General features: G+C 48.8%; 1 protein-coding gene across 1 annotated transcript in view; it reads left to right on the forward strand.

Annotated features, from left to right (window-relative positions):
* The window catches only part of CACNA2D2 (calcium voltage-gated channel auxiliary subunit alpha2delta 2), a 211,145-nt gene that overhangs the window by 72,919 nt on the left and 110,484 nt on the right, over nucleotides 1-27,742 (forward strand). Inside the window, exon 3 of the mRNA XM_063411373.1 lies at nucleotides 9,490-9,606. Coding sequence (XP_063267443.1) covers nucleotides 9,490-9,606 — 117 coding nt within the window. The remainder of the gene's footprint in view (nucleotides 1-9,489; nucleotides 9,607-27,742) is intronic.

Genomic DNA, 27,742 nt, shown 5'->3' on the forward strand with positions numbered 1-27,742 from the left:
TTGTAAACAGCTGTTAGGTGGGTCCTGAATGAGACAGAGGGGATGGGTTGGACAGGTGGGGTTTTTTCCAGCCTTGCTTCCAGTGAGCCTCTGCCTTTACAGAAATGCTTCCAGTGCTTGAGATTAGGGAGACAAGCTTGTAAATGTGAACCTCTGAAGTGCAGAGAAAGCCCCAACACCTGTATCACAAGGTAAATCAAGAGAATTGCAAAGTTGCTGTTTCTAAAAGTTCAATTTCTTTGAAACAGATCATTACTCTGCAGAAAACTGTGGGGGTAACTGTTGACAGTGCTGACTTATGCTGGCCTAGATTTCAATTGCTTTAGCTCTAATAAGAGATTTAGTTTAATTCCGTGTCAGTGGAGTCATCCCAAATTTGCATCACTGCAGCTGAGAGCTGAATTTGGCCAGTGGTAGCCATCAATAAAAATAAAAGGCAGTGTGGGGTAATTGTTACTCTTTTTCTTGTGTCGATGAAAGGAAGCCTGCAAAATAAGTCTGGGAGCCTTAGTGTTAGAGGCTGCACAGAACAGCCTTCTTCCACAGCCCTTCCTGCAAAAAGCAACAGCATTTCTGGCAAGGAAGATAAAGCTGTTTTGGGAAAGAGGTCTGGTTATTTATTTAAAGTCGAGTCTTTGAGGATCTGGGAGTCTTGCATCACTCAATGCAGAGCAAAGAGCTGTGTGTGCTTTGGGTACCCTCACAGGGGATGGGGAGCAGCCTCTGCCCACCTGCAGCAGCCCTGCCACAGGCACTGCCAGAGGGCCTGGTGAGGTGCTGCTCATTCCTCTCAGGGCCCCCTTTCTCCTCCTCCTCACTGCCAGGAACATGGAATCTGGTGAGATCCCATTTTGAGTCTCTATGAGCTTTTGTAATTTCAGTATTCTTAACGTTTAGCCTCGGGAGAAAAGCAGCAGAATAAAAGAATACAGAGTTTTCAACTGTCCAGCAGCTGTGCGAAAGGCAAAGCTGCAGCCACGTGGGGTCCAGGAGGGATCTGAGGAGCAGAGATGTTTCCTGCTTTATCTTTCCCTAATGGTTTCCATCCTCTTCATTCTACTAGGAATGCTGGGGAAAACCCAGCATGATCCACTGATTCTGACAGGAATCACAGAATGGGTTGGGTTGGAAGGGACCTTAAACACCATCTCATACCAACCCCCTGCAATGGGTAGGGACCCCTTCACTAGGTCAGGTTGCTCAGGACTCCATCCAGTCTGGCCTTGAACACTCCAGGGATGGGGCAGCCTGTGCCTCACCACATTCTTTGTGATATGCACCCTGAAATCTAGCAAAATAGCACATCTTTATCTATGACAGCACCCCAGCTAGGATGCACCCAGGGTATTTGAGGTGCAATTTTAATGCCATTGATCTGAAGTTGGTGTGTTTATGTTGACATAACTTAATCAAACTGGTTAACTCTTTGACAAATCCTGAAGGAAAGTAGTTGAGGCACCTTTTAAAAATACTGTTTTCCTTACTAAAGCTTTTATTATGTCTCATATAACAAAGAGAGCAGCCAGACTCCAGGATCAGGTTAGGGTTTTTGTTGTTGTTGTTGTTTCTGTTTTACTGTACAAGCTTGTATTTTTAGAGATCATGTGATGTCTGACTGCATTTGGGCATTTTTCTGAGAAGCTGTAGCTGTTCTCTCTCTCTTGTACATTAGCACAGCAGGCTCTAGGGGGCTTCTGCCCTGACCTAGCAGCGAGGCCCACGCCATCCAAGTGGCTGTAAGTGTGCAGAGAAGGGCCTGGGCAGAGTTCCCATCCTGGTTGAGACAGTCTGGCTTCAACTGTGCAGCAATTTATTTTTGCAGCACTTTATCTGAAAGAAGAGCAAGTTTGAGGTTATGTGATACTGAATTTCCTTGCAGAGGATTCTCACTCTCTGCAAACACCCAGGCAGGTCTGTTGCTCTGAGAGTTCCCCATACAAGGGTTTGGGATGATGAAGGCTAAAAGCTGCTTTCCAGGCTGGGAGAGGTTTTCTATAATCCAGGCTAACCGTGCATAGCCCTTTATCCTTGACTAGTTGCTAAATTATCTGTAGCAGGTCCAGGTCTGCTTTGGGGCTGGCAGGGCTGAAGTCTCAGCTCTAGAGGCTGGTGAGCCTGTGCTGAGGAAGCTGAAGTTCAGCCAGTGCCACAGAGGATGGGAGGTGTGGGTGCTGGGGCAGGGTGGGGAGCACTGGAGCACCTCCACCTCTCCATCCCTGGTGGTGTGGGCTGCTTTTCCCTCTTCCCCCATGTTCTCTGTGGTACTGCTGCCTTTTAGCAGGCTCTTTAGTGAACTAGAGAGACCTCAGTTCTATGGTTTGTTTGCTTCAATTATAGCTGACCATCCCTGAGGAGCAACTAAACTTCACATTTCCCTGTCCTGCTTCTGCGGGAGAGCTGTGAAGAGCTGCTCAGAGGGTGCTTGCTTTTTACGAGGTGGGTGGAAGGATGGAGCACAGCAGGGAAATGGCACTGAGCAGAGGGAGTGGGGTGAGTAAATGTCAAGCTGTTTGCCTCCTGCGCGCGCCGGAGCACGTCCGCAGGCTGCCGGAGCCGCGGCTGCGCCGGGGACAAGGCAGGGCTGGTGACAAGGGCCAGCCTGGGCTCTGTGGGAGCCACTGCCCACGCTGCTCCCAGCAGGGCACCTGGCCTCGGGGCTGTGCTCACAGAGCTGTGCCCTCAGGGCTGGTGATGTCCATGGTACCAGTTCTGGGAGCTGGTGTGGGGCAGAGCCCTCTCTGAGCCGTGGCACCAGTGCTCACCTGCAGCTGCTTCCCTTTGCCTGCTCCTCTTGTGACTCTTGAACTGGGAACACCGGGATCTGGCGCCTTCCTGGCTGCTAAGTGCTTCTCCAGAAGGCCATTCCTGTGCCAGTGCCATCTCCTGGCCCTGCAGTGGTGCGTGACCTGCTCTGCACAAGGAGGGGCAGCACAGGCGGCACTGCCCATCCTGGGGCTGCCGGCAAGGCCACTGTGCCTCTGATCACTGCCTGCTCGATTGTCCCTGACGCCGTGTGAGCCTCACATCCTCCTAATGGAATGCAGAAACCACGATGATTACCATCATTGCAAGGACTATAAGCACCAGACAATGAAATTTAACAACAGTAGGTGCAGCAGTGATGAGGGGCGAGATGGAAATTGTGCTGTCTCTGCTCTCTGCCTATGGCCCTGAGCAGTCTCCATCTTCCAGCAGGATCTCTGGGCTCTGGCACTCCTTTTCCTCCCCCTTACCCAGCCACAGTGTTCCGTGCTTGGCCTCGACCGTCTCATGGTGCTCTTGTTGGTCATTTATACTACTGGGCAATTCTCTTCAGGGCTCCTGCTTCAGAGGGTTTAGAGGGGTCTGTCCTGTGTACTCAAGGCAAAACAAGTCTGCCCAAGGGTTCTCCTCTTTCTTCTTCACTTGTGCTCTGAGCTCTGGGGAAATGGTAGGACCCTGCAGTAGGTGAGATGAGACTCAAAATGGACCAGACTGATGCTTGTCTGAGGGAGACCAACAGATGCAGAAGCTCTAGACCAGCATCTGAGCAAGCAGGTCCTCTCAGGGCAGGTATCCTGCTGCAGTATTGGCTGTACCCATGAATTCCCTTTGCAGATGCCATATCTGGGTCACTGCACAACACTGATCCCAGGCACAGGTCTGGCTGCAGGAGCTTGAAGTATAACCCTGAACAGAGACCTTCCCTGCCTCCTACAATAATGCTGGCTGGGAAGAGCCTTTTGTTTTCTTGCTTGCTGGCCTTTGTGGGGCGTGACATGGCACAGCCCCATTTCTGGGGCATGAGGGTTATCTTAGGCATGGGTGGCTGTTGTGCCTGCAGAGATGTGGTTTGGTCTGTGGCCTCCCTCACCTGGAGCACCCCAGCTTTGAGGTGGGATGCTCTGGGAGCAGGAAGGCAGCTGCTCTGTTGCTGCATGTAGTACTTTGCTCTTTTGCAAACATGCCAGGTTTGCACTGTGATTAAACGCTGTTTGGACTGCAGCTGTCCAAACCTGGTGTATTGGATTCATACAGGGGTGGAGAAAAAATTAATTTCTGGAAAATGACTATTACCCAGATCAGATGCCTTTCCAGCAGGAGCTGGAGCACCACAGCCTCTCCCTGCATGGCCCTGAGCAAACCCCAGGTGGGGTTTGAGCTGTGGGTACAGCTCTGTCCTGGCCCAGTGGGGCTGAGAGTTTCTGGGGTTACCAGCTGCTCTCTTGGGGTTCAGCTTTTTGGTTGCTGTTGTTCTTGAAGCTGATGGGGGGGAGTCTTGGCATGGAGGTGATGCTGAGCAAGCACAGCGCAGTGCTGCCCCTCTGATTTTGGGGAAGGGCTGCTTTGTGGCAGTTGTGACAGGGAGTTGGTGATAGAGGGAATGAGAAAGGAGGGGTCTGCCCTGGGCTGCAGGTGTACCCCCATCCCTGCCCTCCCAGTAGTGTCCTCCCTCATGTCCTGGGTGGGGGGACTGGAGACAGTTGGCAGGGGAGGCCAATGCCCACTGGAGACAAGGAAGGCTGAGGAGACAATTTTTGCTTTCTACTGGTGCTTTACAGGGCCCTCTCCTGAGATTTGTTATTTTCCTTCACGTTTTATCATTGGATGCCTTGACCCCTGGGAAGGTGTTGGCCCTTCTCTTGACAGCTCATCAGATGGTGATTTCTGCACTTATGGGAGTATTTCTGCACCCCCTCCTTTCTCTGGCTGCCAAGTTTCATGGTGCTGGGTGTGCTCAAAGGGAACTGGGGAAAGGAAGATGCTTTCTCTGAACTCTGACAGCTCCCTGAATATATAGGCACAGAGGGAATTAAAGGCAGAGATCAGCATCATTTATTGTGCATTAGGAGCAAGGCAAACAAGTGAATTTAGAGAATGGGTGTTTCAAGGCAGTATCAGGTCTGCCTCCTTGGCTGTACAGGTGCTGCTGGGAACATGTGCTGACAGCTGGTTGTGTTACCAGCTTTGCTCTTAAGTGAGGCCACTTAGCACTTCTGGGCTGGTTTGAATAATTTTCCTGGCTGTTTGTAATTGCACTATGCTTAGGAGTATTTAGGATTAAATTTTTCATGTTGCAGGTAGTCTTCAACAGTTGGATTTTTCTTCCCCCCCACCTGCCACTGTTTTGGTTTTTTTTTCCTTTGCTTGGCTACTGTTAATATTCCCTCCCAATCCCCCCTGCTCTTGCCATGTTTTTGTTCACTCTCAGCATCCACTGCTGGACTCCTTTCCACTGCCATGGTTGCATCTTCTGCCACCACATCCAGCTTCAGCCCTTCCCAGACATTCTATTGAGATTGCAGTTCATAATATGGTCTCAACCCCATTCTCTGAGTACAACAGCGTCCTCCTCTGTGCTGCCTGAGGGCTACTCCCTCTGTAGCTAATTCAGGGGCTCTCTACAGCCCTTCTCCTGCCCAGTACTCTCAGGTTTGTGAACCTTGTTGAGCAGGACTAATACAAGGGCGTTACTCCTTGTTTCAGTGTGGCTGGAGCAGGGCAGCGTTTGGCTTTGCTGGTGTCCCTGCATTGCCACCCCCTGCCCTGCCTGGCAGGGAGGCTGTGAGGGGCTGGGGCCTGTTGCTCCACAATTGCCAGGTCAAACCCAGTCTGCCAGGGCACACAGCCTGCACCCCTTGTCCCCGTGGGTGTGAGGGTACAAACGTGGAGTCAGAAGCAGCAGCTCCTTCCGAGGTCGCCAGTGTTACTAATTGCAAAAACAGGTCCCAGAGCACTGGACCACAGGAGAATTTCAGTGGGAATGGCTTTCTAATCTGGACAAAACGAAAGGTTTTTGCCCTCATTGTGGAATGTTCGGGATGTCTTTGGCCAGAAAATCCTCCCTTTGACTCAGCTCAAGGAAAAACCCAATATGAGAAATGTCACCTTAGATAAGTAAAACCTGGCCACGTTCTGAACAACCCAAAGCAAAATACTACAGTGGAGACTGTGAAGTTCTCTGAATTGCCTGGAGCCCCTCCCATTCATTCCCCTGCCTGTCTGGGACGTTCTCATGCACGTATGGTCACTGTTAATTTGTCTTGGATTGTTCTAATTAACGCCAGTGAACTGTTCAGGCACGAAGACTGCAGAGCTCTGCAGCTGCAGAGAGGGCTGGAGGAACAGCTCCTGGTTTCTTTTTCTGTTCTTTCCTCCCTTGTGGACAGGCACTGTTTCTGTCTGTTACCAACAGGAGACAATTTTCTGTTTCATAATAGGAAAATACTAATGTCAGGACTCCCTCTGTACCCAAAGCTTTCTCCTTGAAGATTGCTCCTCTTTGCTTTCCTAATTGCTGCTGCTCAGCTGGAGGTATCCTGCATCTTCCAAGCACATGACTTTGTTGTGCTGTTACTTACCAAGGAGAGAGAAAAGAGTGTGAGAGAATATTGCTTTGTTCCAGCTTTCCTTGCTTTAACCCTTTCTGTGCCAGTGTGGGGTGTTCTTATCTGGTGCAGGATGTTATGCTATTGGCAATACAAACTTTTTGGTCTGAAGCTCAGAGTGTGATGGAGCTCTGATGTGAGGAACATCTAGAAATCATATCCTGAGCCACATCAGGAGTGAGTCAGGGGAGGCAAGTGACTCACCCTCTACTCTGAGACCTCACCTGAATACTGCATCCAGCTCTGGGACCCTCAAGAAGCAGGAGAGGGAGGTCCACAGGAGGGCAATGCAGATCACCAGAGGGCTGGAGCACCTCTGCTATGAGGACAGGCTGAGAGAGCTGGGCATGTTCAGCCTGGAGAAGAGAAAGCTTTGAGGAGACCTTGGAGCCCCTTCCACTGCCTAAAGGTGCTCCAATAAAGCTGAGAGGGACTTTGGGCAAGGCCATGGTGTGACATGACAAGAGGGAATGGCTTCACACTGAAAGAGGGGAGATTGAGATTAGATATTAGGAAGAAATTAATTACTGTGAGGGTGGTGAGGCACTGGCACTGGTTCTCAGAGAAGCTGCAGCTGCCTCATCTCTGGAAAGGTTCAGGGCCAGGTTGGACAAACCTTGGAGCAACCTGGGATAGTGGAAGGGGCCCCTGCCCATGGCAGGGGGCTGGAATGAGATGGTGTGTAAGGTCCCTTCCAACCCAAACCATTCTGTGGAATAATTTCTTCTGGAGTCTGGGGATGCCTCTTAAATGTCTTCTCTTACTAAAGCATCCTCTTTGGAGTCCCTGTGCTCACTTACAACAACACAGGAGTTGCCAAATTAATGTGAAGTGTGGATGGTTTGGGGACCAAAGTGATTTGGGTGAAGCTCATTTCAGACAAATTGGGGTGTTGGGGTTGCCTTTCCTTGAAGGATGGCAGGTGAGGAGCATGCAAGAGCAGAGCCTTGGGGAGGGCACTGGGGCCATGCTCCGTGTGTCTCCTGGGGACTGAGGAGTCAGATGAGGATCACAGATGTCTGGCTCTTTGCTCTTGGCTCATGGGCTGTGTTCTTGCAAGTCAGTAACTACAAAAATTCACAGAAATTCTATTTTCTCCAGAAACCTCAGAAACGATGAGATCTGAGCCTTTTGTGTGCTCCCCCACTGACAGAGTAGGATGGGTTACTGTCCTGGCAGCCAGGGCAGGCAACCTGAATCCCTTGGGGCTTTTTTTGAGGGAAAAAAAGCAATTGCTGGAGTAGAGCTAGAATGGAGTAATGGCATATGTGGACATAAGGCTGCTGGAAGAGACAGCTGTTAGGAATTTCCTAGTGCCATGAAAGAAAGGAGGAGCTTGGGCAGAGCAGGAACCCCAGAGAGAGCTGCAAAGAACAAAGTGGAAGCCTGGAGATTAAGTCCCAGTGGGTCTGGAGAGGCTGTGCAGAGCTGAAAGAGCAGCTTTGTGCTTAGTCTATCAGTGCACTCCTGTGGCTTCAGCCTCAGAAAGTGCTTTGTTTAACCATGAAAGGAAAAGGGAGGCTGGAGCTGGGGGATGTCCTGCCCTGGCTCTTGAATTCATTGTCAGCTGCCTTCAGCAAGTGGAGTTGCTGTCTACTCCAGCTCATTTTAAGGTCTGAGGAGAGGGCAGTAAGTAGTTTCCCAGCATTTTAGAGGGTCTCATTGTGTCCCTGAGCTGTGTGATGTGCCACTGGCCAGGTCCTGGGCTCCTGCCTGTACCTTTACTTTTGCTGGCTCCACCCAGAGAAGGAGATGTGACGGTGTGAGCCTGGTGGGTGTCTCTGAGCCTCTCCTTAGTCCCGGGTGAAATGCAGGAGGTTCTGGGTATGTGTTTGCCATGTGGGAGCTGCTTGTTGACTGTGTTTGGGTGCTGCTCTGAGACCCAGGGCAGCTGTGTCACCAGGAATTGCTTCTGCCAAGCTCTGGTCCTCATGACCAGGTCTACAACAAACCAGCACTTACAGGCAGAGCCTTTCATTTTTAATGAGGCTCCAGCAAAGAGAGGGTTTGTCCCGTGGGAAGCATGATTCAGCTCCTAAGGATCATGCAAGCTTGGGTACGTGCCAGACATGCTTAGCATGGAATTTGCAGTTAAGTGTGGAGTCTGCTACCTCCTTGGGGAGGTCCAGCTCTCCTTAGAGGGTTCTCTGTTCCCATATGTCTCCGTGTCTGGAGCTGAAGGTATTTGCAAGTAGCCTGAGGATAAAGAGAGAAGCAGAATCCTATTTGCTTTGTGGTTTTCTTCATGTACCTTACTTAAGAAAAGGCATGAGGTGGTTTTTTTTTTTTCTCATCTCAGATGCTGGCAATAAACTCTTCCCTTTGACCCTGTGCTGGCTGCACCTGGGTCTGCAGGTGGAGTTAACAAGTCACAAAATTATCTGAGGAGGTGACTGAGGGGTTTGTGGCTGTGAAGTCTGCTGGTGGGACTGATCCCTTCTTCTGGAGGCAGTGCTGATGCCAGCAGCACTCCCCTTGGGTCTGGGGTAGCTCCCTGCAGTTGTATGATGTGCCTGTGTGCCATTGCTGCCACAGTGGGTGCAAACATTCAAATATAGATAATTTTGTTGGCCTTCAGGATAATCCTGGCATAGATTTGTGCCTCTGCCCACCACAGCCTGGCCAAGTTCTGGACTGGTGGTAGAAATCCTCATTTCTTGAGGGTGCCAAATTACTGTGCCTTGGTCAGAGATGTGGGTTTTATCCTGCTTTATGTGACCCCCTTGTTCCCGTTCCTGGTACCCAGGGCTGCCCTGCTGCTCCCAGGCCCTGCACCCTGCACTGCCTGCAGTGTGTGGTGCTCTGCCTGTGCCACAGCAGTGCCTTAGCAGAGGCAGGGATGGGCACTCAGCTTTGAGTGAGAGGGTGGGATGCTCATTGCCTGCAAGCATGAAAGCAGGCAGCTATAGAGCCAGTGGTGTGGGCAGCAGATTGACTGCATTTCTGGTTTTTTTTTCTGGTTGCAAAGCCTTTCTTCTCTTGCTCCCCTCATTTCCAAAGCTTATATTGTTACCCAATCCACATTGCTAGAATTCTCTGTTAGAGGATCAGCTTTTCTGTAGGAAGACAGCTGTACTCCTCACTAATATTGACTGTCTTTTTCTCTTGCTTCCTCTCTTAGATCTACGATGACAATAAAAACCTGTTTGAAGTCAAGGAGAATGTGCCCAGGAAATTGGTGGAGAAGGTCGCAGGGGACATTGAGAGCCTCTTGGCCAAGAAAGTCCGTGCTTTAAAGGTAAGGAGATGGGCCTGTGCTCTGATCCTTTGATGGAGATGTTCAGTTTCAACAAGAGGGTTGATGCTGGCGTGGCAGTATGATCTCAGCTTCAAAGTGATTTCTGTGATTGTGTGGCCCTTTCTGGGAACTGCATCCTGCAGTTGGACAAATTCATGTGGAGCATGTGAGGCAAGGGTGTGTCATGTGGGGATTTACTCTACATATCTTCTTTGGTTTTATCTCCTGCCACTGTCATGCAAACACCTGAGTAACACAAGAATACAAGTGACAGCAAAAGGCTGGCAGTACATTTGATCCAGTCCTTTAACAGGGAGTGTACTGAAGCAGAGGTACTGCAGTGTCCCTGCTATTGCTCGTGGAAGTGTTTTGGACAAGCAGAGCCTGTCCTGTTTAGATGATGCACTTAAAGGATTTGTGCTGGTGCCTGGGACTCAAGCCCTGTGACTGACTGCATGTGTGGGTTGCCCTCATGTTTATCTGCATACATTTCCAAACTTATCCTGTTTTGTAACACTCCTTTTAAAATGAACTCATTTTATCTGTACTGGAGGAAGGTGACCTGATCCATGGTGCCTGCTCAGTAAAACCCAGTGGTGGCTGTAACGAGGTGGCAGCAGGGCCATGCTCTGCTGCTGGGGCAGGGACAAGTGCCTGCCTTCCTGCAGAGGTGGACACCCTTCTCCACTGCAGGGGGGTGTGGATACTTCCCCTGCAGGAGCTGAGGTGTCCTCTCTCAAGCACAATTGTGTGCCATGATAGTGTACAATGGGCATGTGGCAGAGTGACAGACTGGGAGGGTGTCTGCAGGGTGACAGACGGGGGGAGGGCTTGGAGCAGCTAACACAGCTGATGTGTCCAGAGGCACTGCAGCCAAAAAGACCCTTCAACCTGATAGACAGGAATGGAGCACAGGAAATGTGCTGGGGTGAGAGAAGGGATATTGCAGTAACTGAGGCGTAGCTAAGGCAGTGAGAGTTTGGAAGTGAGCTGTCTCCACAGTGGGTAAGAAGAAGCCAAGGTATGCAACAGGAATCACAGGACACCCATGTGGGCCAGGGGAGTCTCAAGACTCAAGACAGGATCTCAGTCAAGGGTGGTCGAAGTCTGGCCTGAGTGTCCAGATGGTGTGAGGTTGTCCACAGTGCCTGACAAAGATGGTTACTGTAGGCACTTGGGTGAAGAAGATTGTTTTTTATCCAATTTCTTACTCTGGGAAGTAAAGAATAATCCTACTTGGGACTCACACCCAGAGTTTTAGCTTGAATGAAAGGAACTGAAGTGGGACTAAAGAGGTGTAAACTGTCAGCACTGCATTTGGGATTGTGGAAGTGAAAACCAGGGAGACCAATTTTCTTCTTAACATGAATTTGTATCTTTGTGCTTGTATAGTTTGTGTGCATACTTGAGCATATATCATATCAAATGTTCCAGAGATGTGCAGCACCTGTAGATGCTGGAGGAAGGTGCAGGTGACAGAAGGTTGTTGCAAGCTTCACATACACCTGGACAAGACATGGCTCCCATGGGATGCACAGGGTGATAACCCTGAGTGACACAGCATGACTGTGCTGAGTGGTTCCACTGTGACATTTGAATTTCAGCTCATCAGTCACACTGTTTTTCTTTGCCCTTTGCTCTGAGTCACGCAGACTTAGAGTTCATGTCTCTTTTGATGCTAGATCTAGGGTTGAACTGAACTGTGCCTATGGTACAAATAACCTTGTTTGCCTTCCAACTCTTTCTTTTTTGTTGGGTTTCTGGGCAGGACTCTCTGGAGTGCTGTGAAGGGCTCACCTGTCACAGGGGTGGTTCTGGCAGTGCTGGTTGGGTAACAGCACGTGGTACTGTCTTTGTAGTGGAAACAATGAACCCTTGACCTAAATTAGTCTTTTAAAAGACTCCTTCAGAGTGCAGGAGCAGACTTTACATCCAGTTTCCATGTAAATTCCTGACATTTTGGATTGGTGGTACTAACAATAAAATCTGGAAATGAGGAAGCTGATGGGGGAAGAGAAATTGAATCTTCTAAATTTCTTCCACATTTTGCTGAGCTCCTTTGAAGCAGTGCAGCTCCCATAGCTCCTTCCATTCTCCTGCCTGTTTTCATCTGTCTCGACTCTCCCTTCAGTTGAATCATCTCTCCTGGAGTCATTTCCTCCTCTTCTCTCATGACTCACAAGAGTGGTGATGACTTCTTGAAACATATTTTTCAGCATCTGAGTCAGGTGGGACTCCATGTATTGGCAAGGGCAGGTGAGGAGGGAGAAATGGAGTCTCTCCTTGATGTACAAATTGCTCTGTCACTCGTGTGCTTGCTCTCCTGAGGAGCCATCCCAGCTCCTTTGCTGCAGGACAGAGGGGATGCTGCTGCCTGGGCCTCAGTGGGGCTTTGCAGGAAGCTCCTCACAAGCCTCTGGGCACCCACCATGGGTGCACAGTTTAGAGCACTGTTCTGATTACCTGGTGATTCAGTCCAGTCATCAAAGAAACTGTTTTTCTCTGTTTCTAAGTGAAAATATTAATGTGTTTTTATTAAACTATGTGCAGAGCATTTATTAGTATAGTTTCTTACCTTGTGTGTTGCATTTCTAAGAGGCAGAAATTGAGCACAAGGAAACAGAACCTGTCTGGCCCTGGCAGCCATGGTGCAGCACTGTGGCATGGATCTGGCACTGACAGGACACTCTGATTTCCCACATGCATTTTGGGGGCGTGCTGGGTCCCAGGGGTGTGTGGCAGAGAGGGTAATTGCTTCCTAAAATAAGGCACCTACAAGGGGCTGGTTATTTGGATGCTGCCCCTCCCTTTTTGTTCCAGAGCATCATATCAGATGACAGTCTCCTCATGGGACAGAAAGCTCATAGGAAGATGTTTCTGCAATCCCCGCGTGTCCACCTGGCACTGGAGTATCCACAGCTGGATCCTGGGGGACTTCTACCCCATGTGCCACACAATGGCTTCTGTTTGACATGGGTTTGCATGAACACTAATTGCCTTTTCCAGTGTCCTTTGTCCACGATGATTTCATTCCTTCAGGCCTGGCCTCCCAGTCACCTTTGTGCTCTGTAGTTCCAGCTGCTTTTTATTTCCAAGCTTTAACAGGAGGGGAGGTAAAAAAGATGGCCTTCAATACCAAAAATGCATCTGATTTCCTTTGAATTGGAAGTAAAAAATGAAGGTGGAGTGGCTCCTGAAGGAGATGATGTTACATTTACCCAGTGTGTTGCATTGTGGGGAAGCTCCAGAGCTACAGGTGAGGTGTAAGGAAGCAATAGGTGTGTTCCTGGCTGGGGGGAGTTTAATGGGCTGCTCTTGTCCACACTCATGAGCTTGTCCTTGTTAGGGCTGAAAAAGACACCTTTTGTAAGATGTGGAAAGGAGTGAGGTGGCACATTACCAAAGGACTACAAATCCCCCTTGGGGTTTCCTTGTGCTGGGAATCACAGCTGACTGGCTCATGGCTTTACATCATCTGAGGCTGGAACTCATCAGGTTGGTTTTTTGCCAAGTAGACTCTTTGTCACTTTTTCAACTTTATTTCCTATCTCCTCTTCAGTTTTTCAGGGTGTTCAGACCCCTCTTTGCCTTGGTATGTGCCCAGAGAGATATGTGCAGGCTGGGGCTTCTTTGGGAGCTTGTTTGGGAGCCCAGATGTTGGAGTTTGCTGTTGGTGGAGCACTGAGTGAGCCAGGGAAAAGACATCACCTGAAGGTGTGCATGGTGTGGGTCCAGGTTCCCAAACCCAAGGGGCACTTCTTCTTTTAGAAGAAGTATTCTTTTACAATACTATGTCAAGTACATGAGCAATGCCTCGAGGTCTTTTCTTTCCTGAAGCTCCACAGACTGGGGGAGAAGGAAGTTGTGATTTGATGGAGGAGGAGGCTGAGAGGTGGAAATTTTAGATCCTAGGATGTTTTAAGATTGTTTCTCCTTTTTTATATAGTTCTTGTGAGGGCTGATTTTGGATGCTGACTGCTTCATTCTTGACATATTTAACCACAGACAATTTGCTTTGCCTCCTGAGAGCGACATATCCCACAGTTTACTGAGTAGGTTATGCCCTGAAGTGAACTATTGATATACTGTGACCAGCCTAAAGATTACTGTCTGTGCTGGTGGCCTTCCCCCATCCCCAAGAAGAGCCCTGCTGATCCACAAAACATGGGCTGGATGCCTGCAGGCTCTCGCATTGCCCCCACGATGACATAGTTGGGCTGGTATTTTCTCCAAAGAACTCATTTAGTTTTGCAAGTTGTACATCATTGGTGCAATCTTTGGAGTTCAGGTGAAGTTTGTTACATTTCCTGTGGACCTCAGGTGTGCAGTACCAAATATGACTGAGCAAAAGTGTGGCAAAGTGGCATTTTGTGTACCAGAATTTATAATGTGTACTGTGTACATCTGTGTGCATCTTATGGAGATGTATGTGTGTGCAGGTTTGGTGCCCCTAGCATGGCTCTGGTGAGGAGAGCACTAACAGCACTTACCAGGAGTAGGAGGAAGGTTTGTGTTGGGTCTTTTAAATTGTGTTTTTGTGAAATTTAATAGCATATTTTTGTTGCTGCGTATTTAGCTCCAGTGTGGAATGAGCACCTGGGGGAAAGCAGGGGTTTGGCAGGAGGGCTCAGTGGCAGGAGGTTTCAAGGTTCCTTTTCCTTCAGCTGAGGTATAGAAGGTCACAATGTATTTCACACAGATTTTACTGCCACTGGAGTAGTAAAATCTGCACTTGGCATTAGACATTTTCTTTTGGCAGAAAAGAGAATACAAAGGACAAGAGTGGGGATTTCCTGTATTTTGAAAGCATCCTGCAGGGAAGTCTGGCTGGGTTTCCTGTGGCTGGGGGAAAGCCTGGGGGAATGTGGCTGTAGGTGTTCCCATCTTTCTTTACCTTGGATCCTAAGGAGGGAAAGAGGTTGGAAGAGCTGGGATGTGACACACAGAAAAGGTGGTTGGTCTGGAGATGCTGAGGGTTTTGTACTGCCTTAACCCGATTTTGCTGGTTTGTCTCCTGTTTCCACTCCTCATCCTCAGCCTTGAGTTTTCCCACTTACTGGCATTTTTCTTGCATGTTTCTAGTGAAGTGTTGATGCACTTAGTACTTGGCCATGTTTTAGGATCCTGTGATGAAGAGTGAGGTGAAGTTGGGTGTGTTACCACAAAGTACTGACCAAATCAGCTTCTCAGGTGAGGCTGGTCAGGGGCATTGCAGGAGGGAGGGGCTCAGGCCAGCTGTGCTTTCAGTCCTGGTTGAACACTCAACTGCTCAACTGGGACACGTTCCCACCTCCATCTGAGCCTGGCCCAAGCGTATGTCAAGAGTGCAGAGCGAATTTAATTGGACGGGTTTATCCTTTAACAATTCTGCTAGCCCTGAGATTTCCCTTGCAGGTTTATGGTGAATGGAGTCTTTATCAGGTTTCTGGTCCCTGATAGGGACAACAAAAAGTGCCACCTGTCTGACAAGCTGCAAAAATTGGCATAGAGCAAAGCATCTCTCAGGCCAGTTCAGAGCATCTCCCTGCTCCCTCCTCTCTCAGCAGCAGAGGCACTGACCTCTGTCACAGCAAGGGCTGGTAGAATATCATCAGGAAATCTTCCCTCCTTCACTGTTTGGGTTGGTGCTGTCCTCTGGTGTTGGTGGCAGGCAGCAAAAGGGGTCAGCTTTCAGCAGGAGCAGCCCAGGGGTTGTACTGGATTTCTCCTTTGTTTCTGGCAGAGCAAGGTCCTGGTGCCATCTCCCTGCACTGTAGAGCTCTGAAGGATGTTGAACCAGGTGCTCAGTGGCCAAGTCATTGAAGTGTTTAACTGGAGAGGTCCCAGGCCAGGAGAGGAGTCCCCTCCTGAGCTGCAGTGCACTGGGGGTTCACACTGGCTGGCAGCATGTGGTGCCAAACCCGTGTGGGTTTCCTTCCTGCAGTGTGGTACAGCCCTGGCTCTGACCTGAGGGGGCCTCTGGGCACGTCAGAAGGCTACCAGTGGTCACACTGTGGCCTGCTGGGTCCCAGCTAAGGGACACCTTACCTGTCTTGCCTAGACAGCAAAATGGGGTAGGAGAGAGGGAATAAACACAGCTCAGGGGAGCTCTGACACACCTGTGGGTTTGGTGAGATGTGGGGCTTCACTGCCTCATGCACTCCTGCACCATTCCAGGGGCATGGCCACAGACAGGAGCTCTTGAGCTGGTGGAGTAAGGACCAGAACCACCCACCTTGCACATGCTGAAGTACAAACCATTTAAAGGCAGAATCTCTATACTTTATTTCATAGTGACAAATCCAGCCCTCTTCCCGCTTCTTTGGTAATTGCTGGTTGGTGGTTTTTGTTTTTAATTCTATTTTTAATTTGCTCCTAATCAAATCCTGGCTGACAGTCCCCGTGTGTTTGTTTGTTTATTTATTTATTTATTCATTCGTGCATGTGTGTGTGTCTTCTCCTGCCTCACAGTTGTTCTTGTGCTGGACCTGCTCCAGTAATCCAATTTGAATCCAATCTCCCAGGTCTGGAATTCTAATTTACAGATTGCAGAGGGGAGTTAAACAATGCCCACACACCAGGATGGGGGTTGATTGTCTGATCTAATCAGGGACAATCAGATGTTTGTAACAAGTCTATCAAACCTGTATTGGGCCGGTTTGCTGAGCTTTCTTAATAGCGCTAACACAATTTAGGGCTTCCTGCACTTTCATGCAGATTACATTGAACGTTTCCTTTTCTTCTCCCATGAAGATTTGGCAGCAGCCCAGCCCGATGGGCTTTACAGCCTGGAGAGCTGCTGGGTGCCCTCTGGGGCAGCAGAGGTTTGCCAGGACCCAGGGTGCCACACTCTGAGATCCTGGGATGATCCTGTTGTGTGGCACACACACAGGGAATGGCCTCAGTGCCACCAGTGCATCCAGAGTCACAGATGGGGGAGTGAAAAGCGATGGTCCTGACCTCATAGGGTGTTCAGTAAATCTCCACAGCAGATCCCCAGCCCCGTGTGTGGCTGTTGGTAAAGAACAGATGAAGAAACCTTTGTCCCCTCTTGCCCTTGGCAGACTGAGACTGCTGTGAGGCTGTTGTTTCTGGTACTTGCTGTAAGAAGTCTGGACATTTGGTGTTTAAAGAAAACACCTGTCTGGTTGGTTTTTAATGTCCTTTAAGGGCCTGAAGCAAAAGAGGAGATAAAACCAGCTCTGTAAACAAGATGATGTCTCTTAGTATAGCTCTCCAACCCAGAGTGAAGCTTCCTTACTTACCCTGCGCAAATAAATAGTTGCCTGACTTTGCCCTTCCTAAAGACTGAAATATCCATCTGGTCCCTTGCCCTGTCAAGAGGTGAGCTGGTTCTCACGCTCCAGGTCAGCACCGCTTAGCTCTGCACTCGCTGCCTTTGCCCGGGGATTTATTTTCGGCTCTTGGTTTCCTCCCTGCCCCGGAGCATCTCCCCCGTGTGCGGCACGGAGGGACCGCGGCGCTGCCGGTGCCGGGCAGCAGCCGGGGCTGGGCTCCCGGGCTCGGGGCACGGCCGTGCTGGGAGCTTTACCCGGGCTTTTACCTGAGCAAAGCCGCCCTCACGGCCTCTCCGAGCGCTGCCGGGCTGGTTTGCATGCACGGGCGGGAGGAACAGCAACTCCCCCTCCCCTTGGAGGGTTTCACTGCTGTGCGTGCCTTGTCCTCCTGTGCTCTACACCCCGGGCTGTGAGCAGCCCAAACACCTCTGAGACCGCGTGAAGAGAAGGATGAAATAGTCCTTAAAGGGTGTTTGCTTCCCTTCATCAAACTGTGTTATGTGTTCGACAGCAGTTTGCTTGTTGTTTTTCAGTTTTTCCTGGTTTTTTCCAGCACAGGATCACTGTTCCTAGCAGAGCTGGAGGGGATTAAAGCCACTGGTGTGGGCAGGGGTTTGCAGCAGTTGTAGTGCTTGACTGTCTCAAAATCTGGATCCTTCAGCCTGGTCCTTGCCCTCTCAGGATCCTGAGGCCTGGCAGGGCTGTGCTCTGAGGAGGCATTTGGGGGTGCTTCAAAGGGTAAAAGCAGGTGGATATGACTTACTGGTCTATCTGTGAAAATACAGATGTAAACTGGTGAGTGATGCAGAAGAGCAGGAGGTCTCTGAGGGAATTAGTGCTAGGGAAGGGAATTACTGTTCAATTCTTTATAGAACAACCTTTAAACATGATTGGGAAGATATGCTTGTGATGATATGAAAATAAAAGAAACCATGCCACTGAAAAAGGGATTTATTTGAATTTTCTTGGTTAATTTTGGCATGTGAAAATGCATTTCCATGGCAGTTTGGTACCTAGAGTTGCTTCTGCACCCTGTCCTGTGGCTTTGTCATCTGTTCATGGTGTGACAGGGTTAGAGGGGGCTCTTTACTTCCCCAGGGTTGCCTGTAGGTTTGCATGGAGTGTGGACTTCTGCATTTAGAGATGTGCCCTCAGTCCCTGAGGGTTCAGCCCCTGCCCTCCATGATGCTGTACAACTTCAGAGAGTTCTCTGAAGCCCAAGATCTTGGGCGGAAAAACCTCCAACCAATTTATTCTTGTTTCATGTTTTTCGCCTTGAATATTTCAGATGCATCATTTGGGGTGGAAGACTCTTATTCAATGGGAGTAATTGACCTGGGACAGTGAATCATTTTGAGTTTATTTCAGGTGGAATGAGGATTATTTTTTTAAGGATTTCATCCTCGGGCTGAACTAAAAACCAGTTATTTGTATAGCTGTGTTTACAGGCAGGTAGCGAAGTTAAAGACTAATGAGTGAGGGGGTGGAGGCTTGGTCCTGCAGGTTAATGGACTTGCATGAAGCTTTTCTGTCTCAAAAGCTCTCTTCAAATCCCATTTTTTTTCTTTCTGCTTTTTTTCCAAAGAAAGTAGATTTAGCAACTTCCATTTCTGCAGCCTGCAAACCACAGATCAGCTTTGGCAGAGTTTATCTCAGTAGATCTCTGCGCAGGAGTGAACAGCAGGGCTGGCTGCAGGTGGGGAGCAGAGGCAGCCCCCAAGGTGCCTTGTTGAGGATGATGATGTGAGGAGGATGATGATGGGTGATTAGCCTGGCTCTGGGCACGGGGTGCTGTGCTGGCACACGGGAGCTGGCACAGAGTGAGCTCCCTGCCCTGGTGCCCACCAGGACCCTGCTTTCTGTCCCACATGGATTTGCTTTGCAGCCACTGAAGCTTTCATGGAGTGAGTCTGAAATCCATCAGCATCCCGCCCTACCCCAGAGCAAGGAGCTATTATACATTCCCAGAGCAGCTGATGTCCATTAAATGTTTGAGTGACACTACAACAATGTGTGAAATATCAGTGATAAGGATCTAGCAAATCTTAATAAAAAAAAGGCGACAAGAATGTAAATTGCACATACAATTGTGATAAAGAGCCAAAGATAACATTAAAGAGATTGTATCAATTTAATGCAAGTTTCGTGCCAAAGCCTGTCATCTGCTCTTTGAAGAGGAGTTGTTGGGAGCCTTGATATTCCAGCAGACAGTGCTCAAATCATCCCAGTGCTCTGGATTGGCCGTCCCTGCAGCCAGTGTGCTGCGTGGAAGCTGTCTGCTTGCTGAGGATTAATGGAAACCTTTCCTGCCTCTACAATAAAAATAATGTTCCTTGGAAAAAATAAAGTGCCCTTCTGCCTGCTGGCCTTTGGGTCCCTCAAAATGCAATTAAAAAGCGGCTTAATACAGCCTTGCAATGAGAAATCTGTCAGCATTCAGAGGCACGGGCTGAAGCGAAAGCAACATGAAAAGGTTGCAAGCAAAAATATTTAACTGTGTGCCTGCCTGGTGGTGCTCCTGGAGCCACCAGCTGAATTGGGGCAGGAGGGACTGGAACTGGGGTAACTGGGGGAGCTGGAGGAGCTTTGCAGACAGAGCTGGGCTGGCGCAGTGCTGGTGGGGGCATGGCAGCTCCTCCATCACCCAGCCTGGCGTGTGTCTCTGCTTGCCTGTCCCTGCTGGTCTCCTGTGTCCTGGGCTGCTGTTGCTGCATTATATCCTTGGTTTCTGTCTCTCCTCTGCTGTTTAGGGTGTGCTACATCCTTGGAAGTGGGCAGGTGACAGCAGTAAAGGCTGTTAAAAGTACCCTACAGGTCTGATGGAAGGGGTAACTCGAATTTTCTGTGCAGGGCTGCCAGGTATAGGTCAGTATTGTGCCTGCCAAAATGTCTTCCCAAAATTTTAGGCATAATAATGGGAAGTTAATTTTAAATGATGGTTGGCTATTCTTTTCAGCAGGCATGATAATTTAAAAAAAATTTTAAAAACTCCTTTAAGTACAGGTGATAATTCCATAGCAAGTGGGAGATTATAAGGGCTGGGAGTGAAATGTGAATACAGGGCTCCAGTGGCTGCCTGCTTTTGGTACTGCAAAATGAGCTTCTGTCTTTGGCTGTCCCTCGTTTGCCACTTGTGTGCCACTACCTGCACAAGTTGAAATCCCACCCCAGCTCTACATAAAGAGCTGCTGGAGCAGCAACAGCTTGATGGGAGCAGTGTTTCAGCTGGATTCCAGTAGATGGCACAGCTTTTATATCAGCTAATTATGTAGGGAGTCAACGCCGGCCCGGGTGTTCCTGTTGCTAATCTTAGCCGTGCCTCACTCTCCACTCACACAGATGAAGATGTCTCTGCTGGTCTGCCTGTAACTGAGGAAGCTGGATAAGATATGGAAGGTGTTGAGCACTGTGGGGCAGTGGGAAACCGTGATGGGGAGGAGGAGATAAGAGTTGTGTGCTTGGGTGAGTGTAGGAGCAGAGAAGCAAAATTCAAGATAGCAGTAGTGTGGCTTCCCAAGTGCACTCCAGAAAGCGTTGTAGTCCCTTAGTGTAGATGTATTTGACTGCTTCAGCTTTATGCATAGGGAAACTGAGGCCTGGAGAGATCATTCTTTGTCTTTGACACACCTGGGAATAAGAGCTGTTCTTCCTAATTGAGTTCTGCAACTTCTAGCTGCAAGGTGTCCTTCATGTATGATTATGACAATAACATCTCCCTGGAGCTCAGAACTCCTCCTCTCAGCTCTGCCTGTGTTTGGTGCTATTGTTCCCTGGCCACTTCGGGCTTTGAATGTGAATTTTTTTAGCAGTTTAGCAATTTTCTGCACCCTCTGGAAAGCGTAAGAGTTGAACCCATCCTAAATCCTCTCCCTGTGTGATGTTGCCTGGCTGTTTTGCACCTCTTCCAACCCAAGCATCCCTCTGGCCTGTTCAGGGATGAGCGTGTGACTCTTGCTAGCCCCTGGAGCTGGGAGGGTTGCTCTGATATGGGGTGGGGGGCTGCCCATCCCTCTGTGCCCCTGTCCTGGGAGATGTACAGAGACCCCAGCATTAGAGGCAATCTTTCTTCCCACCTTCTGCCTGCTGAAGAGCTTCTTTTCATGACTGAAATTAATTCTTGCAAGTGGATGGAAAGGATATATCCCAAATCTTGAGGGCCTGGTGTGCATGTAGAATATAAACCAGAGTGTATGTATGTGAGGCTGTAAATAGAGTTGTCACTCTAAAAGAAATGGGGTTTCTAGCACTTGTCAGATCATTTTAAAACCATTTTTATTACTAGATTACATTCTGAGATAAAGTTTATTGTAGCAAAAAAGAGGGAAGGTGTAGGATTTGACTGCAGATGTGAAAACACACTTAAAACTTACAAAGAGTTTTTGAACCTTAGCTGAGGGCAGGCTGCCTCCTTCATGGTTTTCCTCCAGGGCATCTCCTGGCCAGCACATTTCAAGGAGGATCTCTTGATTTTGGTGCAAACTGTGCCCTAGCATGTCACCTTTTATAATCAAGCCATGACATAACATGCAGACACTGGCACAGGAGCTCCAGCTTGCAAGTCTGTGTCCTGTGTTGGGGCAGAAACCCTCCCAGGGGTCCCATCTCAGAGTCCTGAGGAACTCCATGTTCCCTGAATGTGTTTCTTGAACAGCTGCCATAAGGATTTTGTGTCAAAACTGAGGATCAGTCCTGGTATGTGTTGACTTTGTTCTTTCCATCCTCTTCCCCCCATGACCATTGATCCTAAAATATTTTGCTCTAGTTACATCCTTTTTCTGTGCTCTTACTTTTAGCACTACATCTGCAAGCAACAGAAAACACGGTGTAGGTGCCAACTCTTTTCTTAGCTATTCCTTGCAGATACGAGTAGCATCCCATTTTCTAACCCAGTCTCTTCTGTCTTCTCCTCCTAGTTGTTCCTAGTGGTATTTGTCTACCTTTTAGATATACCAGTGGCAAAATTAACAGGGTGTTGTTGTCTTGATGCAGCCTGACAGAGAAAACAGCAGTCATCTCCTCCTGCCAGACGTGGGCTTCAGAGTTGTTTTGGTTTGCATCTCCCTGCTCCACCTCCCCTTCTAGTTTAGGGGACTCCAAGGCTCATCACAGAGTGGATGCTGGAAGGAGCAGCAGCTTTGCAAGTGCCACCTAAGCTCCACAGCTGCTTGCAGGGCAGAGGTGGCTGGAGCGGCAAGGAGAAAGTTGTATGGATTTAACCCTGAGACTTGCAGAGACCTGTGTCTACCATAATTATTAAAAAATTAGATTTATTTTGCATACAGACTAATGCAGGAAGTCCACACTGCCTTGACATCAGAGTTTTTCTGTCTGTCCTATTCCCAGCCCCTTCTCAAACCCAGAACCTCTGCAAGGACTCATTCTGAGTAGCTGCTCTTCTCCCTCTGTGCTGAGCATCCCTAAAACCTGAGCATAATAGCATCCCTGCTAATTATATCACTGCAGATTTATTTCATGGTAATATTATAGCTGGCCTCAGGCATCACCACTATCATTGGGAAGCATCGAACGATCACAGCTTCTTAGCTGCCTCCATTAAACCTGGGAGAAGCGTCTGGGCCTGTTTATAAGTTTGTCTTTTGATGAGAGCCAGGAATTGATGAGCTGGTGGAGGCGAGGCTTGCAGAACGTGCCCTGGAGGGAAGCTTCCCTCCTCCCGGCAGGCGTGAGGTGCAGATGGCGGCATCGCGAGCGGAATGCAGACACAGGAGCGAGGCAGGAGCGGCACCTTCACCTCACCCAGGCAGAGCTCATCCCCTCCCTGGCAGCACCACCCCTGCCAGGGCTGCACAGCATTCCACGCTCCAGATCCGTGCTGCTGGCAGCTTGGCTGGAGTTGCTCCCGGGGAAAGGGGGCGTTTCGAACAAGCAAGTGGTCTTGTGATGCTTTCTGCTGACAGTCTTGGAGCTAGGGCAGAAGAAAAGGCACAAATACCATTACGGCCATTTTTCAACCGAAACAGAATTGAGAAAAATAATTTGAGAGTTTTCTCTAGGTTTTCCTTGCTGGAAATAAAATGAATCCTGTGACCAATGTGCTGGGTATGAGGGTTCTGCCACGAGCATAGCTGAAGGTCAGTGCTGTGTGCCCAGGATTGTTCTGCTCTTGGGAGCCAAGCTTTGGCTGCTTGCTGCTCCAGGCTGTGTCCCGTATGGAACACAGCCATGGGATCTGTAGGATGAAGCATTTGGTGCTGAAGACCTGGTATCCTCCCTCTAAGTTTTGGAGGGTATAAGAGAATATTTCAGCTTTCATCCCAGTGCTGCACAGGTTTCCTGTGAGGCAGTGTTTGTCAACACCTGAAGCCTGCCAGGCAGGATGGGGTGACCATCATCCCCAGTCAATGCTGGCCTTCCCCATGGATGTCTGTGCTCCCCAAACAGCAGCCCCATGGGAACAGCAAATTATCACAGCTCTGAGACCTACCACGTGTGGAGAACACGAGGAGGTAACTTATAGCTCTTGGGATTATGGTAAAAGTAGGTCGGTTGTTACTCATTTTGTTCTGTCTGGCCATAAAGTTCTTTTTTGTTACGGTGCTTCAGCATGGCAGTGAGTGGGCCAAAAACTTAACTGAAATGGGGTCAATAAATTACATGCAGACAAAAGGCACTTACACTCAGACTGCATCAAGTCTCCTGGTAATTTCAGTGAAACAGGCAGAGCAGAAATATGCTGATAATTATTTAAATTAGACTCCGAGCATTGAATTTTTTTCTTCAAGTAACAGCACTTCAGCACTTGTCCAGATGAGTGCTAATTTACCTAAATGGAAAGGTTTATTAAACATGCCAGCCAGTGCTTTAGTAATATTTAGGACAGCAATTTTGCTTTATTATATCTCTTAACAAAGAGGACATAGGCTTCTTGATCCAGCACCAGAGTAGTCAGGTGATGTTGGGGAAAATCCACGTCAGTTCTGCCTGGTCTCAAATCAAGGTACATTATTTCTGCTTCAATTCTGCCTCTTTGCCAAGTGCAAACTTGGGACTTGATTTGAAAAAAAATCACTAACTTGGCCAGTTTGAAGGACACTCAAAATCTGGGCATCTTCTGGGTGCAGGAGTCAGAACTATGATTTGGAAACACTGAAGGATGAAATTGAGTTTGCTCCAGTGAAATGGGCCCTGAGCCTGGTGCTGAGGAAGATGAGCCTGAGCTCTTCCTGCTGACCCCTGCTCACTCTAGGACACATTTGACAACTGTGTTGTTTGGGGGAGAAATTTGGGTGCATGAATGATGCCTAGAGAGGCTACCTGGAACAGAGGCTAGACAGAGGTAAAGGAATAAGGTAGGTATTTATTAAAAAGCCTTTGAAGGATACACCTTGGGCAGTACAAGAGCCCGGCTGTGGGTCGACCCAAGATGGACCACAGGTCACAAATTTTCACACTTTTATAAGTTTTGGTCCGTTTCCATACTAGGGTTAATTGTCCAATTACAGCTTCAGGTTGTGAAGTGCCATTAAGACTGCTCTCTTCAATTCCCTGTTGTTTATACTTTTTGGGTCCAAAGCTGCAATGATGTCTTTGGTTCTCAGGTTAGAAGAGGATTGTTTTGTCTAACTAAGATATGAAGAGAACTTGCTAACATTTCATATGCATTTCAGAGTTACACTCTAAGGAGTACAGAATCTAAAAAATATGAAAGCTAAAACTTAAGGGATCATGAAGATGATCCCACCCATCATCTGCATCCCTCAGTGCTGTCATGCCTTGCCTCCTGGTCTTGTTACCATCATGTGTGTTATTGCCAGGGTTGTCTTTCAGACTAATGCTGGCTTTGCTGTTTCTCTCAGGACTCTAATTTTTTTTGTTGTTGTTGTTTTATACATTTGAGAAAATACTTCACAAATCCCAGTGGACTGGCATTCTGCTAAAACATCCTGTAGAAGTGTTCTGCAGCTTTCTGTCTGTGGGTGCAGGTGTTTGGTTCTGTGGCCTCTCCCAGGACTCAAGTGGGAAATTAAGACCATTTGCACAAATTAGAATGCAGAAGTGTCTTAATCTGAGCATCTCCTCACAAAGAGGATGGTTATATGTTGTGAATGCTTCTTTCAGATCCATCCAGGGAAATTTGCTTTTAGGCTCTGAATTCCTCTGGGTCCTTCAGAATAAGGACCACTACCTGCTTTACATGAGCACTCTCACCGAGGACAAGCAGATTACAGATACTGTGTAACATACCAAAATCCAAGTCTTTGCATTTTATCTTCCATAAATATCTTTCCCCTCTCTTTTCTGCACAAGATTGCTCTGTTAAACGATCACACTGCAAATCTTGTGAGTGCCTGGAGCTCTGGTTGCTTGCAAAAGATTTGGCAAGGGAGAACCTTGTGGAATTCCAGATTGTACGTTCTTCAGAGTTTGGATACAGGGTGAAGCCAACAGTGATGGGAATGCGAAGATTTTGCTTAAAATCCAGGGTTGGTTTTTTTTTGTCTTTATACTGTCAGAGTAATGAGAGGAAAGGCTGTGGCTGCTCTTCTGTGCAGGTGTGGATGTTGGATATCCCACAGGAGAAACAGAGGAGTTATCATCTCTGGAGTTAAGTCAGAGGCTCTCTAATCTCCACAGAGAGCTGGATTCACCCCAGATAGGTCGAGTACCTTTGTGTTCTGTTGAACTGGAAGTGTGAAAGAGCTCCCAGGAGGAAACATGCCTTCTCTGCTCCCCAGCATGGGTGGACAGGAGGGGGTTCTCTGGGGACCATTGCTGATTCCTTCTCATGCCCCAGAGAGGGCAGAGCTCTGTGCTGTCACAGCCCCTGAGAGGTGAACATGAAATTTTCAGAATGGGGAAAACTGATGGAAATAATTTGAAACTCTTGCTCTGCATTATTGATGAAATGTATTTTTTAGCTTTTGGTGTCCCACAGGGGAGTGTGCTGTGACACCTTGTTTATGGTGAGCCTCAGTGTGCTGTAGGCTACCATCAGCCAGGCTCATCCTCAGTAACAGGGATGTGGGGAAGCATCTCAGATGAACCCTCTGAACGTACACACCTTTAAGAAGTGCAGAAAGACAGTCTGGGATTCAATTTTACTGTTCTAGCACTTTTCTTGCCACGCTGATTGGAAGTGCTTAACTTCCTCTTCATTAATCAGTTTGAATTTTATCTAAAATTCATCCTCAGTGAAGGTGAATTAGAGTGTGCTGCTCCAATCTTGGGCTGACAATGATGGCAGGGCGTGCAGGGTTTAGCAGGTGAGCACACTGCAGCTTGGAGCACTGGCACTATTTTTGGTGGCTCTGCACTAACAAGGCTGGAGCTCTCAGCCATGTCCTGTGTGCTCAGTTCCCAGCAAGCCCTACAGGCAGGACACGTGTGTGACATTGCACCGCTGAATCCAGTGACACGCGGCCAGGGTGCCACAACCCAGAGCAGCAACATGAGTCAGGCACCAGGTCACTGAGGCTGGCAGGGACCTTTGCAGATCATCCCCTTGAACCCCTGGCCAAAGCAGGGTGAGCTTTGGAACTGCCCAGGAGCTCTGCTGTTCCAGGGGAGATTGCCCTGATTCTGCAGATGGGCATGGCGAGCCCTGGGCAGTGACTTGGCTGAGATATCTGGAAGGTGGGTGCAGGTGGTAAGGGTGAGAAGGTGAAGAAGGCCTTGAGGCTGCAAGACACATATGTGTGTGCTTACTCATCTTTTCAAGAGCTCCTGGCTGCAGTCCTGCTGTCTTTCTATTAAGGAAAATTGTTTTTCAGGAATCAAAGTCACTAAGGTCTGTTGGACTTGAAGAGCTTTAAAATCAGAACATAAATGGATCACAGATTGGTCTTCTTCTCTGGCCAGCTCCTTTACTGTTGGATGTTTATGCACAGGAATGAGTGGAAAACACTGAATGGAAGGGAAAGGGGGCAGTGAATTCTGGGATTCTGTTTGCAGAGTCCTTGGCCTTCTGGTCACCAGTGAAGTCATCATTTTTCTAAGATTCCCTGTGAAAAGGACTATTGGGAAGGTGTTTTCCTCTAGTGCTCTGCTGAAGGTCAGCCTATGGGGACAGTTCCACCATCCCTGTCAGGGTTACCTGGTCCATCCTGGCATGCCCACAGAGCAGATTAGAGCTCCTGCCACGGGGTTTACTGAGAAAATCCGGCTGTGTTTGTCTGAGCCACATCCCCATCCCCGTGTGTGGAGTGAGCATCCCACTGGGGCAGCTCTGTCCTAGCCAGCCACAGAGCACCGTAAACGTCTGATGAATCTTTTCATGGCAGGATCTCACCGTGCCCTTTCCTCGGGAAGAAGCAGTGACTGCCGGGCGCCCTGGGACTCCCATCCCACACCTGGAGCCCTTCTCCTGGCCGGGGCCGAGGTGGGGAGCCGGGGCTGCGGGGCTGCTGCCGCTGAGCCCCGAGCGGCCGCGCCAGAGCGCACGGAGCGCCGCTCGCACAGCGGCAGCCTCGATTTACAGTGCCAGGAGAAGGGGTCTGTTCCTACTTAGGGTGCAAAAGGAATCATAATCTCACATTCTGTTTCATTTTCTGTTTATTTTTCCCCCCTCTCTCCCTAGTGAACGCAGATAGCATAAGAATTAACCTCCAGGGACATGGCAGCAAGAAAAAATCCCATCATTTGTAGGCTCCTAAGAATAAGAATTTCCCTGGCAGAAATATTCCTAGAGGAACCTTTCTCTGTTAGGATATAGACATTTTGTAGAATGTTCCAAGTGTCCAGGCTGTTCTGATGTCCAAAATGTCTCTGCTGTGGATCTGAAAGGCTCTTCTAGCCCAAATCTGACTGCAAAGTACCTCACTGTGCTTCTTGTGGGGGTTTCAGGACCTGGTGTGTGAATCTGTTCTTTAAATGTTGCTCAGCTGATCAGTGTCACAGCT

Source organism: Prinia subflava, chromosome 14 (genome assembly GCF_021018805.1).
Source record: "Prinia subflava isolate CZ2003 ecotype Zambia chromosome 14, Cam_Psub_1.2, whole genome shotgun sequence".
Classification (NCBI taxonomy): Eukaryota; Metazoa; Chordata; class Aves; order Passeriformes; family Cisticolidae; genus Prinia; species Prinia subflava.